Raw genomic sequence first — 19,268 nt, 5'->3', positions numbered from 1 at the left:
TTGGTTAGTCAGATCTTCAGCACGCTTGCTAATAAAAAAAAGAATGAAAACAGGTTGTGACCAAATGATCAGTTTTACGGGAAAGCCTTGTGGCCCCACCGAATTTTCAGCTCACCACCTACACTACAATAGACGCAGTAAGGGAGAGGAGCCTTCGTTACATGGAAAATGAGCGGTTGGGAGCTCGCCTCGGAGAGGTCAAAGATCCCTGAATAAAGGAGATACTCGACAGACGGGGTTTCCTGTGAGTGTTTTAGTGTTTCCGGGAAAGAACAGCCCACGTCTGTTAAGAGAGTGGGGTGATTTACAGGACACCTAAGCATGACGGTCAGAGCTTCCTCCCCCGCCCTCTCTCTCTCTCTCTCTCTCTCTCTCTCTCTCACTCTCACTCTCTCTCTCTCTCTCTCTCTCTCATCCACCCACAGGGGATGGTTTTACAGTAAGTGATTATATTTTTTCCCCTAATTTCCTCGATGTGACTGTGTGTGTGTGTGTGTGTGTGTGTGTGTGTCTGTGTCTATGTGCTCATCTATTTGGATAATTTATGATTAATTAATGGCATCCATTAAAAGAATATCACTTTCATGTATTTTCTTTCCATGTGTTTGCACAAGCCTGAAAAGAAAAATAAACTGATTTTAATTGGCACACTTTTGCCCTAAACACAATGCCCAACTTTATCCATTCGCACACCACTGGGCTGGCCATGTTAAAAGGAGTCTTTCACAAGTTAATGATGAAAGCTTCAAATGTCAGATAAGCATCGTTTGTTTATAAGAAATCACATTTGGCACCACTAAGCTCTCGGCCTCATTTAACAGATAACGGTCTCCCACGACGACCACAGAGGAGAACAATGCACAACACAAGTGCACTTAAACATGGTAATTTTCATAGATAAGCCTTTAATCATTCACAGGTGATTAACATCTCTCGAGCGCTCTCTTTCTTTCTCTCCCCCCTTGCGTTTTGTGGGGGTTCATGGGATTTCTGTACCTTCTAGGTAATGTACTGTAGTATTGTAGTGTTGTGATAAAGGTGCGTTAAAACTCTGTCTCTCTCTCTCACACTCTCACTGCACGTTTATATTCATGGACAATTGCAGTCTTTTTCTTTGGTATTGTACCGTTTCCTCTAATAATCCGCGGAGCCGTGAATCTGTCAGGCTTTTGTTTTCCTTTCAGACACTCCAGTTGGGAGCACTGAGCTATGGTAAGAATTCACTTGACTTTCCCACCAGCTCCACAAACTTCCTCCCGTTAATTTGCACTCACTCACAGGTTTTCACTCATTCACAGGAATGCAGAAAGACTGTTTTCTCAATAACGGCTAAAGGGATATGAGGGAAAGTTCCCTGTCAGGTACCAGAACACTGAATCACTGTTTCTTCCCGTAGTGAGACATCGCCGCACAAATTAGTCCCAGACTCCCACCTCACGCTCACACACACAAAACCGAATCGCAAATGGGCAGGGAATGAGTCATAAAGCGTCAAGGTGCCATTCCAAAAACATCACTGTGGACCCCTGTTTTTCATTTGCATGTATAAAATATATATATTAACGGCCAGCTGGCCAAGTGCATTATAGACATTTTCCAGTTGTGTATTAAATTCGGCACGGTGATATCATTACAAAAATAAATAGGCACAGGCAACACCCCCCTGCGTGGCTCTGAGCTCATTACTGCATGAACGCTCCAGCTGCAGACAGGACGTCCCACATGCTGAGGACGCTGAGGGGTACAGTTCTCACCCCTCTCCCACCCTTCCACGGGGGGATTGTGTTCCACGCAACCAGGCCGGAGCGCGGAGCCCGAAATAGAGAAGTCTGTCTGCAGGGCGAATTTCCAAACAAGCCCCTTTCCATCACCTCAGAGATGACATCATGGGCCAAACACTCCCACCCCTCCCCCACCCGTTCGCTCCCGGTGACCCAGAAAACCTGCTTCCCGCCGGGGCAAGATCGCACAGGTCCGGGGGAGCCTGGGAAAGGCCCGGGACACGCCGGAGGACGCGTCGAAGCTCCCGGCACCGCCACACCGCCCCGCGGGTAATGAGAGGGCCCGGAGCAGGGGTTTGTGGGTAGCGGCCCGTGATTACAGAGGAGCGCCAGCCCGCCCGCTGGGCTCGGCGCTGTAATTCACACCTCGCTCCGCGCCCAAAAACCCCACCGCGCACCCTCTCGTTCTCCCGCGCTGACACGCGGCTCCCCCGACCGGGCGGCCGGCCCAGAGGCTCGGCCCTCTGACTCATCCGTGGGGTTACGGGACGCAGCCCCAGACAGAGACGGAGTCTGCCGGAATCTGCGGTCGGGCCGCGATAAGCCCACGAGCCGGCCCGACCGCAGATTCCGGCAGACTCCGCCTGTGCCCTCCGGGGGTCACGGTTCGTAAGAACGATTCTCCGCTCCGTTTGACGCTCGCGGAGGGGCAAAGATAGGACGTGTCGGTTTCTGCTCAGTTTATACAGGACGGCAAGTCCTTAAGCTGGGTTTATTTGAAGATCACACACAAATCTCCCGAGTTTAGAGAAATGTGGTGGGGAGAGGCTGGGGGGGGCTGCTTTACGGCCCTCCCCAGGTACTGCGGAGGAATATAAATAATGATCTAAAGGGGGGGGAAAAGGGAACGGGGGCCGTCTTGGGGAGGAACGGTGGTGAGGCCTGCTTGCTGGCACCGGTGAGGAGAGGTTTGGGGGGGACTGGAGACTGTGGGGGCCTGGAGGTGGCAGCTGGGGTCTGGTTCCCTCCTCGGCGGACCTGGCTCCGTGTGGAGGAGACACCACTGTTTGTGCTCGCCTGGGCCTGGCTGTGTGTACACAGCTGGGGAGTCCATTTTTACACCCCCCCCTCTCTCCCTCCCTCCCTCCCTCCCTCCCTCCCGGCTCCACTCTTCATCAGGAAATGTGCAAGGTTCCACAAAGAACGGCTATTCTGCCATTCCGAGGGAGGCGTATTTATTGCCAGATGTCTGCGAGTCTCGACCCCAGAGCTCTGTTTTTCAAGAAAACAAGACCAGAGGCTTGTGGGGGGTTGGGGGGGGGGCAGGGAGCTTAGGAAAGGGGGGTTAGGTGAGGAAAAGGGGTTGAGGCTTCGAATGATGACCCGCACCCCCCTAACCCCCATCTCTACCTCTTTCCAGCCAGGTCTCTTTGAAGGCATTAATGGGCGGGTATGAAATTCAGGATTCAGATGAAAAAAACTCCCACCCCCCCACAGGCTTCATGACGGATTTCCCCTCCCACCCGAAAGTGGAGCAGTGACCTCTTACCTCTCTCGCACTGCGGGCCAGTGAAACCGTAGACACAGGCGCATCGGTTGGGCCCGATGCAGCGGCCTCCATTTTGACATCCGCTCTCGCACACGGCTACGGAGAGAGCAGAGCGGGGATTTAACGGCGCACCGTGACAATGTTCAGTCTCTCTCACTGGACTCATATGTACTTTGTTTGAGGGGTATTAACCACCTGACACTTTACTGTGTACATGTCACACCTCACACCCACAACCAAAAAATACATTGTAATATATTGTCACTAATGTCAACCCACTTTTGAAAACACAATGATAAATATATAACACAAGTGGGGAATTTCTTATGAAATACACTGCAATATATGAAATGGGTAATAGTTTGCATATTTTCCTGTGTTTTTTGCAGAGTTACAATATCAATATTTCATGAATTTCATTAATATAATGTGTTATTTTTGGCATGTTTCAGCTCCCCAATGGGCCCTTTTGGACTGAAAGGTGCACCAGCAGGGAGGTTGGATTGGGGAAATAAATTGGGGGTACTCACGCTGGCCACAGTGGGTGCCTGTGTACCCCTTCTGACAGTTGCAGGAGTCCTCACTGCAGCTTCCTCCGTTCATGCAGCGGACGTTACAGGACTGCACTGCAGGGGCGAGAGGAGCAGGAACACGGGATCAGAGCGGGCAGCCAGCAGAGAACACACCAAACTCAAGCTTCACATGGGGGGCGGGAGTGAAATGGCGACCGCAATGCAACCTGTAGCCTAGTGGCTAAGGCGCATGACTGGGACCAGGAAGGTTAGTTGGTTCAAGCCCCCGGTGTAGCCGCAATGAGATCCATGCAGCTTTTGACAAGGCCCGTAACCCCAAATTTCTCCAGCGGGGATTGTCCCCCTGCTTAGTCTAATCAACTGCAAGTCGCTTTGGATAAAAGTGCCAGCTAAATAACATGTAATGCGGTGTACTGTAATGCCCTAGCTCTGACCTCAGGCAGGCGGCACTGCACACAGAACTACTCACAGCACGCAGAGCTACTCCACTCCGACACCAGAGACACACAGTCGGGGCGAGCGGAGAGGGGCGAGAGGCCGGCCAGCTGTGTGAGACAGCCAGGAATGCAGTCAGATGCACGGCCGGGGCCCTCGAAGCACCACACGCTTTGGGGAGGGAGGGGGGGGGGGGGGGGGGGCGCAGGTTTGGGGAGAGGGAGGAGCGGGGGGGTGGGTAAGCAGGACCCCCACACCGCTCTGTAAATCACATCTCCCCGGACCAGACCAAAGCAGGAAGAGCAGCGTGAGACTGAAGGAGAACGGCTTCTCTTTTTTTTTCTGTCCCCTCCTTGTCTCTCCTCGAGCCCCCGGCTTCAGGAGCGATCGGACTGTCGCTGGCGAGCGGACCCTTCGAGGAAGCCAGAGGCCCCAGGGCGGAACTGGCTTAAACCCCCCCCAAACAATGGAAAACTATCCTCTTTTTTAGCTGTCTTCCATTAATGCTTTTCTTTCTTCCTTAACTGATAACGGCAAGGCAACTGACACCTCGACCGCCTTCGCCTCGCGTTTTGGCCTCCTCCTCACAGGGCCCGTATTCACAACGGGACCTCAGAGCAAAGAGTGCTTACCTAGGATCAGGTTTCCTCTTTCCATATCCCAGTATTACCCATTGTGAGCGAAAACGTGAAACTGATCCTGGATCAGCACGGCTGCCCCGGGGCTCCTTATTGAGTGCAGGCGCGGGTCTTCGTGTTGTCTTTATGTTTTGGACCTGCACTCCACAAGTGGCTCCTACTGGTCTGCTGTGTGCCAGCAAGGCCTATTTGCAGCACTACTGGATCTGAATATATCTGCAAACCTTTCCCACGTCTAAATTCCCACATTAAATCATCCATATATTTAGGAAATTTATTCCGACTTGAGCGAGGGAGTGAAAAATGAATAATCGCTCTCCCCGATGGCTCCAGCTCTCTCAATGACAATCCTACGGGGAGAGAATTGTGGAATTTCTTTCAGAAAGGAAATTATAGTAGACCTTGAGAAAATACATCATTTTCTCATTGTTTTCAAGAAATAATTTATCAAAAATTAGACTCATTTCTGGGAATCAGAGATGTGAGCTGGATGGAAATCAACCAAGACCATAGCCTCTCTCCCTCTCTCTGCTGGTTTGGCTTTGTGTTGCGGAACGGCCAGGGCTTGTGGGTTTGGAGCCGGTCACACGTTGACCCGCTCCGGGGAGTCTAGGAGTGAACAGATTTCACTCTGTTGAGTTGTTCACAGCCTCCAGTGCCAGACAGGGGGGGAACCAGTTTCCCACCCTGTACTGGGAACATCAGGCAGGCATGGCAACGCACAGGAAAGGGAAGAGCAGGGCGGGGGGGGGGGGGCAGATTTAGGGGGCCATAACGCATCTGGCTGGGCTGAATCTATCTGTCTGTTTTATGGGCTTTTTGAAGGATGACAGGAACATGGTCCTACTTTCATAGGCAGCCAAAAACACAAATGAAAACACTCATTTTTCAGTTACCGATTGAAGTGCCGTCCCGACGTCCCGATGTTTCAAGGTAACTTATGACAAATACATAAAGTAAACACGTAAGCGTACGTGAATTTGACAAGCGCATCGCTCCTTCTGCAAATCCACTTCCTCAACTGCGGCAATGGAAGTAATGGAAGTAATGGAAGTATCATACTCCGCTGCGGATGGGTATTGAGCGCAAAGCTAGCTACGAGCGGGTAATAGGAGCCGCACTGAATGACTTCCTCTTCTCGTCCGAAGATCAAAAGATGGCTCTACTCATACGGTCCCTGTCTGCAATTAGCCAACAGCGCAGAGTCACCGTCTGCAGTGCCATGTTATTGCTAGCGGCTCTTTTGTGTACCACGCCATGTGCAAACACACGCAGTTCCACTGCGAGGAGACTCTGAAGCACCGTCGCGAGACAGGATGTAGCCTCGGAGCGCGGACGTGTAGTGCCGCGGACGAGCCTTTGAGGAGAGGACAAGCTACGTTCCGCGGCTGCTTCCTTTGTCTGCAATCCTGGAAGTGTACCGACTCAAATAAAATAAAAAAACGTTCTCCGCGCGCCAGTTGGCCGCATTCACCGAACCAGTGCTGACGGCGTTCTCTTGACAGCTGTTTTGAAGAACTGAGACATAATACACGTAGCAATTACGGCATAATTACAGCTAAAGAACAAGGCTGGGAAGATTGATCTTATCCCGCGCGTCCTGTGCAAAGCTGCTCTTTCCTCGACGCGGCACGGCAGCCAACAAGCGGTAATTTTGGATTCGCTGTGATGTAATTAACGTAGCGCACTGCTTTCCCCCCACGACTTCAGGCGGTGAGCGGCTAGTAAAATGCAATTTCCTATGAATGACTCAACAGCCCAAATAACATTGCTGAATGCCGCAGCTGAATCCAGCGACAGAGCAGTACAGTGTACTTTGTCCTTAACTGTGAGTTCATTGGAATTTAAGGAAATGTTGCTTTAACTTATGTTCTTTATTAATGCAATAAACCAATTATTATTTAATAATATATAATAGGAAATATTAAGCATTAAGTTATACATAGGCTTAAAAGTGCTATGCTGAGTTATGGACGAAGGATTATTATTTCCTGGTCTGAATAAGTCACAGGCTAGCCCTGGCTTTACGGACAGACATACTGTAACGCTGGTCTCCTTTACAGCGGGTAATGATTAATGGTTCCAGTTATCCACAGGAATGCATTTGTGTTACACAGGAAGTAGCATATAAAAATAGCTATGCCTTCTGGGTAGCCCATACCAATGCATTCAGGAAGGTGATCGCCATTGGGACACCTCTGTCAGCACTAATATCAGCACTGGAGCTGATCATAAACATTAATCTTTTTTTTTACATTCCTCAGAGGAAACATGTACTTTATGGAGGAAAACACTAACTTCTCTCCTTTGAGTGTGTTTAAATCAACAACCAAGCTGCGCTATGATATGTCTGAAGAGAATTTTTTCTAAATGACCACGAACTGGGAAATCAGCCGCACATAAATTTAATTCATCAATCACTGAGGAACTCTGGATGCCAGAATTGGCTTCATCAGTCAGGACAAAGTTTGATACTAGAAAGGGGTTTTAGGAATGACCCACTTCTTTTTTTTTGTGATTATAGGCTTCGGCCAAAAATGTAAGACCAAAAAAATATTTGTAATGATTAGCTGGTTTTCCATTTTTGGGTTTGATTGGTCCGGGTCCATGAAATAGTCAGAGATGTCAAATAGTGCAGTACACTGCGTTATTATTGAGCGCCTCCCACAGAACACGGTCTGGCCGCAATTACCACAGGCAATATGCGTGACAAATGTAAAAACATCAGTATCAAATGTGCCTAATTCAATTTATAATGGCCGAGGCTGAACAATATGAAGATTGTTCACCGCCTCTAAACAAGGGCGAAATGCCACAAATCTGTTTCGGCCATTTCAGTAGTGGCGTATAGGTGTCTCAATCCTGCGTTTCATCTCCACGGCAGTCAACTAGCGGCGACCTCTGATCCCATAAAACCCTTCAAAGGCCAGAATACTGTACGTTCTTTAATAAAAACTGCCATCTTGATGTGTTGAACCAAGACTCATGCGTACAAAATATGAAGTGACAGGACACTATTGAGTCCAGGGCAGGAGAATTCAGAAACTCAGCCAATATATAAATAGTACTGTGAGATTCTGGTTTCCACAGATAAAAGACGGGTGTGTGAGTGCAACAATGAGTTAGTCATGGAACCAGTGGGCTGTACACACTGGAAAAATGACTTCATCGTGTTTCCCACCTGTTAAGACAGAGGAAAACTGGGAGGGGCTCACATATTTCTTGTGGGCCCTGATAACGTGTTAAGAGACACATCACATTACAGTTATTTAGCTGTTGCTTCTATCCAAAGCGGCTTGCAATTGATTAGACTAAGCAGGGCGACAATCCCCCCAGGAGCAATGCGGGGTTAAGGGCCTTGCTCACGGGCCAACAGCTGTGCGGTTCTTATCATAGCTACCACGGGGCTTGAACCACCAACCTTCCGGGACCTAGTCGTGTACCTTAGCCACTAGTCTATAGGCTGGCCCAAAAACCAGGTGTCAGGCCTAGCCGTCCAAGCGTTGGGAGATGAATGTTGTTTTACATTTCTAGGTGAGACTTCACGGGCCCAGTAGAGTTGATGTGGACGTGAAAATACTGGGTATGAGTGATGAGGAAAGTCTCAGAGCTCCAAGCGCACAGCAATCTGTACAATTTCACACTTCACCTAGACAGAGGCTTCCAGCCTCCCAGGTGCAACCCAATCAATCCACCACAGAGGAGGGAAACCATGCCGTCTGGAAGCCGTCAGCCACACATAGACGAGGCGCTCCCCTGTTGTGTCTTTTGACAGATTGGGATTACTCTACCATCTAACGGGTCTGGAGATTCTGGGCTGCAGGTGGTGTTTCGGGGGGTGGGGGGTGGGGGGGGTAGTTTTGGGGGTTCAGAACTCACCTCCGGAGCTGGCCCCACAGCTGGGGGAGAGCTGCCCGTTGGAGCAGGTGCACATGTTGGGCCTGGAGCAGAAGCCCTCTCCGCAGGAGTTCCGACAGATCGCTGGCAGGGACGAGAGAGGAGAAGATGGCCGCTTATCAAAATGGCACAAAGAAGAGCGACAACACTCCACCTCCGCCTCCCCCATTACATTACTTTGAGCGGCACTGGGGTGACATTAGCTCTAGGAGGTAAGAGCAGTTATCTGGCAGTCGGGAGGGTTACCGGTTTCGATGCCAACTTGCTCCGTTAGGAGCAAGACACCTAACCCCCCCAAACCCAAGACACCTAACCCCCAAATGCTCCTGACGAGCATCAATTGTACATCGCTTTGGATAAAGGCCCTATATAAATGCCAACCACAGAACGGGCCGGATAAAATACAATCCACAAAGCATCAGTTGTACAGCCATGAACATTAAGTCTAGTACGCATGGCTAATAGGCCAAATCAGTAAGGAATTATGTCCGCAACTGCAATACCCTCCTCAAAACAGCAGGAAGTGAACATTAGGTCCCTGTTTCACAAAGCAGGATTACTGGAGTTAGCTGGACAACTGCACTGAGTGAAAACATGGAACCCTCCCAAATGTGGAACATGTACAAAGTAAAAACAGCCTTTTTTCGGGGTTTTCCAAGTAATCCTGCTTTGCGAAACGGCACCCGCGGTTCCTCCTGGATAGCACATCCAATTTTCCTCCCTCACCTAAACTCGCATAAGGAACAGCTGTGGCTTCATAGCATTCATTTAGCCATTAGCACACTTGCCAGACACAGCCCGGAAAAACACAGAGGCGGTCTGACGAGGCAACGAGAAGACTTAGAGGCTTTGAGGCTGAGTGAGAAAGCGCCACTTACGGACGATGCACTGGTTTCCTCCTGGCAGCGTCTTCCAGCCAGGGCAGCAGTAGGAGTGGAACCGGGATCCACAGACATTGGGCCTGAGACACACAGACAGACGGACAGACACGTTAAGTTTTCACATCAATAGCGTTTGCGCCACAGCTTTTACAATGCTTCCTATTGGTTATTGTTGAACGGGGATGGACTTGGAAGGACTCCGGCAGGAAGTGGTGTTGTTGGCCTTCTCTTTGAATGAAACAGAAAATGCATATCCCGGTGCAGTGATGGGGATGCTGTACCGTAGGAGACTCTGATGTTTTGGTGGAGAAATGAAACCATGGTCCTAACTCACCCTGAAAGATCCCTCATTGCAAAGAGCATGGGGGGGCGTGGGGGTTCCTAATGTTCTTTTGGCTAAATTCCTTCTGTGCCCACCTGGCCATCTGCCTGCCTAATTGGCTTAATAGACCTTCTCCAGTTCAGGCAATAAATGGTGAGGGTTTTGGCGCAAAAATGACTGTCATGCATCGTCAAGGATTGTGCTCATGTACTTCTTCATGACTGTGGAAAGTTGGTTGATATAATGTAGGTATCACCATTGCCATTGGCCATAACAGCCATAAACATTGCTTACTGATATCACCCCCAGATATTCCATATTGTGCACCCCAAGTATTATATAAACATATTATATTATTAGGCCATTGTTATTAAACGTATGAGTATGGTCTACTTTTGAACCCGAAGAACTTTGGTGTTTATCATAACTAAAATACCCTATATCCATCAGCGGTCTCCTGGGTTTATATGCATTTTTAAGGGTCATTACTCAAAAAATCTACAGTTTGTTTTTGAATTATACCTCGCCATCCCCGACATGAGAGATATTTACAAAGCTGCTCCCAGGGCCCCTCTCCCCCTTTTTCGAGACGATGACTTTTGGCAACGGTCCAAAATTCAAGACTTCCAAAAGCCTCACATCTGACTGCTGATTGGGAAAGAGGCTGTTCTGACCCCTGACACATGTAAGAATCATATCACCGTGTTTCAAAGCCTCTCTCGGGAAACAGCTTCATTTTGGCTCTGTTCTGTGGCTCCCTTTTGTGCGAAATGTAACTGTCCCCTTGTTTCTGCTAATAAGGAGACCTCACAGCCAAGATGTTGCAATCACCTCAAACATGCCTTCCCATGCTATTTTCACGAAAGCATATTTTTGGATTTGGGAGTCTCTTTCCACTCTTTATGCTGTGTAAGCAGGAGAGGGGTCTGTGTGGATCTGGGCGCTGGGTTATTTATCGGTGGCAGTCACCTGGGCCGGCCCAGAGAGACAGAGACAGTCCAGCTGTAAACCGCATATTTAGATCAACATGAGAGCACGAGCAAACCACATTACCAGATGGTATGGGCTCAGGCAACAGGAAGAGGGAGCCTGAGAGAGTGAGAGAGGAGAGGGGGATGGGAGAGACTGAAAACAAAGGGAGATAGAGAGGAAGAAAGAGAGAAAGAGTGATATTGAGGGCGAGAGAGAGGGAGAGACAGAGGGAGAGCGACCTTTAACTTCTCATTATTAACAATAGGAAAAAAAGATACCCACAAATCAACAATCAGTGAAAGAGAGAGGGACAGAGAAAGGGGGGGGGCATGGGAAAGGGACCAGTGGGAGGAAGGGAAAACAAGCTGGAAGAGGAAAAAACAAAAGGGTAGGAGTAACAAAAAAAGGCTGAGGATTTGAAGGACAAATATACAGTTTGGGGGATGCTTTAAAACAAAAAAAGTGTTTTTTTAAACACAGAAGAAACGCTCAACATCCTGAACCACAACTAAGCAGAAACAAAGCAGAGCACAAACTCCTCCCTCTGCGTTCTGACTGTGTCTGAGGTACAAGACTACAAGACCGTCTCCTGCATCAGCCCACTCAAATATGGATACATCAACATTCGGGGGATTACTAGCTTTGGCAAATGTATTGCTTGAGTTGCTGCTCGCTTGCCGTAGCTCAAGCCGGACCTAGTTCCTCGCGAAGTCTAAAGGCTTCAGCCCACGGATTTATCTCGATATTGCAATGCCGGGCGGTTCTCAGCAGTCAATTTAAAAGGGATTATCTCTCGCTTGCAGAAACGCTTTGAAGTAGCCGTACTGTCCACGGTTTCTCCCTCATTAACTTTGATAATAATAACAATAATAAAAATAATAATAATTGAAAAAAGATGGCCACACATTAAGCAAAAGAAATATTAAAAAACCAAAGAAGAAAGGTCAGACCTTGGCCTTTGCTCAATCCCCCCCCTCCCCCAGGTGGTGTTTGGCTCTGGGAATATTTCGGAGACAGATGGAGTACATCGGGCTGACAGATGCTGGCACGGGGGGAGCAAACAGAGGCCTTTGTTTCGTGATAGTAACACGATAGGACTTTTACACCACTAGAAAACTGGCACCGGACGGAACCGTGACGGTTCTGGTTCTGGTTCTGATTCTGGGTTCTCTTCCGCTGTCCGCTCTGTCGCTGAAAGGAGAAGGGGGCTATTTCAGCCCAGCGATCAACCTGAATTAGCAAAATGGAGGCTGATTCCACAGCTATTGTAAAAAGGTAACCAGAGGAGTGCTGCTCCGTAGGGGCTAGATTTATTTTTTTAAATCCCACTATAAATAGCCGGCTTGTATTTTAGCCAAAGCGGCATTAAGTCTTACCTCACTGCACAAGCAAAACTGTTTCAATGGTAGAAGTCCAAGCTGGACCGAGGGTAGTACGACTGTACGAAGACACAGCCACAACCAGCTTTCTAGTCAACGTGGCTTCCATCTTTTCAAATAAATCCAATACCCCTCTATTCTCCCTATATGTGTCTACTGGTGGGCTGTGAAAGGAAATGCCATGAAAACACAAAGCAGAACTATTTTCTGGGTTGGGTTCATAGTTCACTTTACGCCTGGTTTTAGTTCTGATGTGGAGAGTCGACTACAGGGTCTTTGGTGTGGAAGTCTTTCGTGTGGGAGCTGCTCTTAATTTCACAAAGTGATAAAAAGACGACTGTTTTTAATATGTGATTTAACTTGTGTTCAGATGTCTGTAGTAAATCTTTAATTGCCCTGTTTTCACTACCCCTTTCAAAAAAGCGTTTTGCTCTGGAATATTTGTTTTTAATTGCACAGAACTCAGAGGAAAGTGACAAGATCAAAAACCATGTGTGTATATCGGGAGATATTCAAATTTTCCCTGATCCAAAAACACATTCCGAACAGAAACAAAACAAAACAAAATATTTATTCTGGAACGGGGATCCAGAGACACATACTCCGTTTCTGGGACACCAGACTATTGCTCTGTAAGCTCTGGACAAGCCTCAAATACCTGAAAAGCGGTTCTCTTAAGAGAACGCGAAACCACGGCTTTAGACTCGGTGGGCCGTCAGAGAGAAGCCACTCCTGACCCAGGAGCTACTACCGCCCTTCAGTTGGGGGGGGGGGGGGGGTCAAAGGTCGCCCCATTGGCATCCGACCCCGGTTACAGAACCGTTGGCTATTTCTCCCGTGAGTCAGCACCCCTGCTGTTCGTGTCAGCCCGGACAGGAGCGGGGGTTGGGTCGGGGTTGGGGCGCTTTGGTCCTTTGATGCGTCTCATCGTCTCCTCTCCGGCCCCCTCGAGCGCGTTTTCCGTCACCGCGGCGATCTGAACCCTGAACTCACCGCGGTCTAGACCAGGGCTGGAGTTCACCGCCCGTCCCCGGCAAAGCAACGAGGTCTGCGTGGCGCGCGCTGTGGGTTTCTGGGGTTACTCCACCGCTCCCGATGGACGTGTCCGATCTCACAAAGAGTACACAGCAACAAATTCCCTTTGCCGGCTTCCAAGATTTAGTTATGAGACAAAGAGAGATTTATAGCTCGGCTTGGAAATCTGAAAGGTGCTTCTGGAATGACGAGCATATGGTTTCCAAGATCTCCACAAGATTCACGTAAATCAATACGTTTTTATATATAAACAAAATAGACATCTCACATATTAGTCAACTTATTGAGTCCGATTGTCATTCGAGAAACATGTGCATATGAACCTGTTCAATGACATGTATTAGCTCTGTCACAAACGAAACAATATGAACTAAAGCCAGATGTCTGGAATTTCTCGAGTTGGAATCACCTCTGGGCCTGTCTGGCTAAAACACATTCCTATAACGCAGACATATAAAAATAAAAAAGGCACTAAATGCATATAAAATTGTATGGACTTGGCTCTCCTTTACCTATAAAACAATGACTTTCAGACCCTACTGTTTTCCCCTTCAGAAAATGTTGGCTGATGAATACCAAATGAAACAGGTCATTTCATGAGGTATTGCTACACATTGACCATGCCTGGACCCAACGTCATGGGCACTGAGAATCGCCTTTGCATTGGCCAGCTGAATAGGACTGAAAAGAACTCACTTGATGCTCCAAAAAACAAATGTGGACGTTTAACCGTTCTAACATATCAATCTAACAGTTCAACAGAGCCGATCTGGTCGAAATGTGCTTAGGTTTTTTTGGAGAATCAAGAAAGTGTGTCAAGAAGTCTTAATGTGTTCCTGTGACCCAGCACCGTGCACCAGTTTTTGGTATGCCTTTGCTTTCTCTGTCCCTGGTGTAAAATCCTGCTATAATCAGCTTGAAATGACCAGCTACCAGTTGTTTCAAAACATAGCTTGAGCTGGTCAAACCATGTTGAGTATGGAGCTGGTCTGAACTGGTCGACCATCTACCAGCTGCTTCAAAACCTAGCTTGAGCAGATTCTTCAGCAGGGATTACAATTTAACATAACTGACATGGTTCTGGGGGGGAACCTGAGCGTCTGAATGCACTATTGTCCTGAGAAACACGACCAAGTGAGCAACTCTGAATACATTTCAGATGAGCTCACCGCTGGCTACACGACCCACACCCTGGCCCTCTTTCAAACACAAGGACTCACTTGGCCGTATTATTTTAAAATGCTGTTATTTATCATAAACCCGAAAATAGCTGGCACTGACGGCTATGGAGCAAGAAGGCATATTTTGTTTCGCTCTGTCTCTCTCTCTCTCTTTCACTCTCTCTCTCTCTCTCTCCCCCAAATCCTCGAGCTTTATGAGAACCTCCCTCGATTTAATCAGTGTCATTCAGCAGATCCTCAGCAGCGCGGCCAATGGGAGTCCCACCGCGCAGCGGCCAAATTGAGTTTCGCCGTGGGACCCCAGAATAAAATCGGACCAACTCGAACAGACCAACTCGCAAAAACCACACAGAGCAGAGTCATCTAACAAAGTTAAAGCCTCCAAAGGGAAAAAGGAGACTCCCAGGCCAAGTGTTTTCACAAAAGGCTGCATTATTGGGCTACGAACGCGGGGCAATCTAATCCACTTCATTATGCCTCCACCCATACAGCCTGTGTGACTAACCTGCATTATGAGTGAATCAGACAAAGCCTTACGTTGTTGTTCACTTATTTTCACAAATGCGCCCTACATTATTTTCTTCCAGTCAAGGGTATATCCTGCCAATAGACTTTCCCCACACCCCAGAGCAAAATATGATTGGCATAAAACAGTTCCCAGTCATCTGGGGAAAATGCATTACCGTGTGCTGCAAATCAAATGAAATGTTCTTGGACAAGCGTGCAGATCAACAAATTCGCTCTTTCAACAGTAGGATGAAAAAGCGATCCAGGACTGACTAAATAAAGGCCACTTTGGGCAAAAGGCCTGGGCTTGTGAAAAAGCAAGTTTGACTTTGTAAATACAATTACCGAACTGATGGGATCATATGGGGTTGTTCTAGCTCTGGATCACAGGTGAACGTGCGAGTTTTGGTCAAGGTTTCCAAATCGATTCAAATCACAATTTGCTTTGCTGCAAACAAACAAGTTTCCACTTCGCTGTAAGCCAAATTTAGTTTCTGTGTGTTTCCAATCAGAGCTGTAGATTTTTACATTACATTACATTACATTACATTAACGGCATTTGGCAGACGTTCTTATCCAGAGCGATGTACAGTTGATTAGACTAAGCAAGAGACAATCCTCCCCTGGAGCAAATGCAGGGTTAAGGGGCCTTGCTCAAGGGCCCAACAGCTGTGCGGATCTTAATATGGCCACACCGGGATTTCGAACCACCGACCTTGCGTGTCCCAGTCATTTACCTTAACCACTACGCTACAGGCCGCCCCCTAATCACAGCCCGGACTGGACACGAGTCGAGCATGAAGTGCCCCACTGTTGACTTTAACGTGCTACAGGAAGGGGAGTGTCGCATAGGGCCATATTTCATCCACTCTGTTAATGGAGTCATCCTGCCAGAACCAGGGAGTACTATCCATCATACTCACCGACAATGCGAAAACACTCCATCTACAGTCACTAAAACATGATTACTGATCACAGCGGATAAAATTAAACTTGGTCACTCACAGGCTTTTCTTTTTGTTTCTTTTAAAAGCAGCGGTTTAGTAAAATGTGGGCTCTATTTTCCCAGGGGTGGCCTGGTCACCTGCAGCAGTGGGAACAAATGTCCCTTGTTGTTGGCCTCGAACCAATCAGAATACATCATTTCCTCTGGTGGTAGGCAAAGTACTTAAGAGGTGGTACAAACATGAGTCTGAGGGAAATAACCGACGTTGATGTTTAAAACCGCTCGGAAACAAAACATTCCTTGTTTTTCGGCTGAGAATAAATATACAGAGGGCAAACTCCATCCTCCCAGGCCCTGGCCATTGAGAAAGGAGGGTAGTGCCTTTTCTCATACAATTCCCCCCTCCCCGCCTCATTTTCCCATAGTGCAGTTACGCAGTTACTTCTGCTAGTGAAATGAACCACAGCAGACCTGATCGTAGATAAGTGACTCAGACAGTGAATCTGTTCCACTCACTGCTGAATGGTGAAAGTACAGTAGCTTCTGTGAGAAGGATTCAGGCACGAGTTTTACAGGTTGGAAAAAAAAAACTACAAAAATGTGCATTATCGAAAAAAATTTTTAAACCTGACGTTCCTAAATAAAGCACAAGCCATCACCTGGTACCATGTTTCAGTACCAATCCACCAAAAATGATTTATAAAAGAAAGAATTGAAACTTCCCAGAACTCTTTAGAGTTTAGACGAGCACAATTTCCTCTGTCAGAGCCCTCCATAACCAAGCAAGCAAAAAAAAAAAAGAAAAGAAAAAAAAGAGAGATAAAAAAAGCCTTACCCCCGAAGTGACTCCTGGCCCCTCCTCCTGACCCTCTGCGCCTCCCGCTCGTCGAAGCGGCCCGTGAAGCGGCTGGCCTGGAGGTTTCCCTCCCCCTGGCCCTGTGCTGTGTGCAGGGTGGCCCAGCACACAGCCACCCAGCCCAGCACCAGCCTGCCCATCCTTCCGGATCCCATCAGCCCGCCCTGGGATGCTCTCTGTGCCCCCGTGCAGACGTGTCCCTGCCCCCGTGACTCTGTCCTCGCTCGATGCTCCTTGCTTCTCCTCCCGCGGTTACCCCCTTCTATGGATCCGTTACAGAGCACTCCAGTTTTGAGGGGGGGGCGTGTGGGGGGGGGGGGCTGGAAGGGCACACACAAAAATGGGGGAAAAAGCAGAAATGAGACATCACTCGAAAAAAAAAACAGCTGCCGTAGTGCCCGGTGCCATTCCCAATTAACCGACCTGCAAATGACGTGGTCAGGAATTTATTTGGGCTGCAGGTCAGGCTATTCTATTTATCTAAAGTGGACGTTTCTTTCCATACTCGCTAACTTTATAAGGCTCTAGTTAGATTGTGCATTTTAATAACTTTGGCAGGAAAAACCACAGCCTTTTTCTTTTCTTTTTTAGCAAAAAAAGAAACTGGGGAACTTGCAGTCATTCCCCATAGACTAGGAAGGAGAATGGAATCAGGGTCTCTCATTAGAATTTATAAATCGCCAGTACATTAGTCTGGGTTTCGAGAGCAAGCAAATTGCTAATTACATACTCATAAGATTACTTTTACAACTGTGTTATACGTATAAGTACGTATGGACTTGAAATCCTTCCAGCTCAAAAATGGTCAAGAGACCGTTTTATTTTTTCTTTCTCTCATTAAAACAAAGGTTTAGTGCCATGCTTTTGGTCCCTAGTGATTTATAACCTTGGTTTAAATTGGTTTCGATTTCAGTGGCTAGAACACAGAGGGAGAGATTGGTGAGGTTGAACATTTTCTTTTCAGCTGTGGCAGACTAGATGTCTTGGAATTTAACAAAATAACCCTTGAATATTGACTATTATTTTACCGGAGTCTGAAACTGAACGGTAGAATAACAGGCACAGGATCATTTTTGACATAGGCATCAAATATGTAGCCTTTTGTATTGATTTTTTAAATTTTTTTATGAAGAACATCTGTGCAGGCAAACAATAATTAGTCATGGTATTGCTGTGAACAAACACACGTTGCACAAACAAGCACAATTTTAGTTCCATACAGATGTGTTGGAACATGCCAAATATTAATTCATTTAGTCAATAGTAGAAAAACTCCGTGCCGCAATACAACCGTCAACAAAAAAAGAGAACATTTAATTGATATACTCCCGAGACTACAAACTGAAGAATTAAGTGCTTTTTCTAAACATAAAATAGCTGCGTCTATTCGAGTGATGTGATGTTATTTCAAGAAAAAAATTTAAAAAAAGTTTCGTGGCTTTGGGTGAATGAATGGGGGAGGGACATATTTTGAGACCGAACAAAGAAAGGCTTTTGAAGAGACCATTTTTCTCGCTGTACAGGTAAACTCTGTTCCGTTACATCCACAAATAGCCTGTGTAACTACATCTGGACCATTCTTTTAATAAAGCTTACCAAGAGAGAAAATTAGAAATCACAACAATAACTTATCAACATTAGCCAATAGTTCTTAGACTCCATATCGCTTCTTCATCAAACTGTAAACTCTTACTCTATTTGATCGCCCACATTATCAGCAACCAGCAAGCAACACCTTACATCGCGGTGCAGATCAGCATTGTCCTAACCTGTACCATTGTATAGGATTGTAGTTCACTCTTTTACAACCCAGGGAGTCTTATTGGACCGATAGCCTATTGTTCCTGACATGTACCCCGTTAGAATATATGGCATAAGACTACTGAAGTTGGTCATCATTGTAAAAAATAAATAAACTTCAATTTCAAAGCTCAAATCCAATTTCACGGACTAAAAAGTAACGGTAATCTGGCATGCGTGAAACTTTAAGATAGCGAATTTTAAATACATTTTAACCTACTCATTACTGGAACCAACCATACCTGAGCATGCAACAGGCGGAATTACATCTTCAGTAACTAAAGTTATGCAGATATCTATGCTGCACAAACATAGCTACACATTTAATCACATATTAAATAGCGAATAGCACGATACCTTGTAATTGTTTGGGGTGCCTTGAAGTTGATGAGTCCAGAGACGCTATTGGTAATGGTGTATATTCTTCAGAGTGGGGAATTGAACTGTCCCTGTGTGAGACAGGGGGAAAAAGGTACCGATTTACTCTGATTGGAAGAGGGGAGGTCCTTTTTTAAGACACGAGAGAAAGGGGGGTTACTAACGGACTTCAGGGCAAACCCACCGCATTCCTCGACTCTCTTTCGCCCCTACTCCGGTAGACGCTCTCACACGCGCA

General features: G+C 47.2%; 1 protein-coding gene across 1 annotated transcript in view; it reads right to left on the bottom strand.

The window, feature by feature from the left end:
* The window catches only part of fbn2b (fibrillin 2b), a 73,281-nt gene extending 56,274 nt beyond the window's left edge, over positions 1-17,007 (bottom strand). The window contains exons 1-5 of the mRNA XM_061238308.1: positions 16,832-17,007; positions 9,652-9,734; positions 8,756-8,857; positions 3,801-3,896; positions 3,271-3,366 (exon numbers count right to left, since the gene is read on the bottom strand). Of these exons, the coding sequence (XP_061094292.1) occupies positions 3,271-3,366; positions 3,801-3,896; positions 8,756-8,857; positions 9,652-9,734; positions 16,832-17,007 (553 nt within the window). The remainder of the gene's footprint in view (positions 1-3,270; positions 3,367-3,800; positions 3,897-8,755; positions 8,858-9,651; positions 9,735-16,831) is intronic.
* Between the last annotated feature and the right edge of the window lie 2,261 nt (positions 17,008-19,268).

This window comes from Conger conger, chromosome 4 (genome assembly GCF_963514075.1).
Source record: "Conger conger chromosome 4, fConCon1.1, whole genome shotgun sequence".
NCBI classification, from domain to species: Eukaryota; Metazoa; Chordata; class Actinopteri; order Anguilliformes; family Congridae; genus Conger; species Conger conger.
Note: the sequence above shows the minus strand (reverse complement) of the source record. Positions and strands in the feature narration are given on the sequence as shown.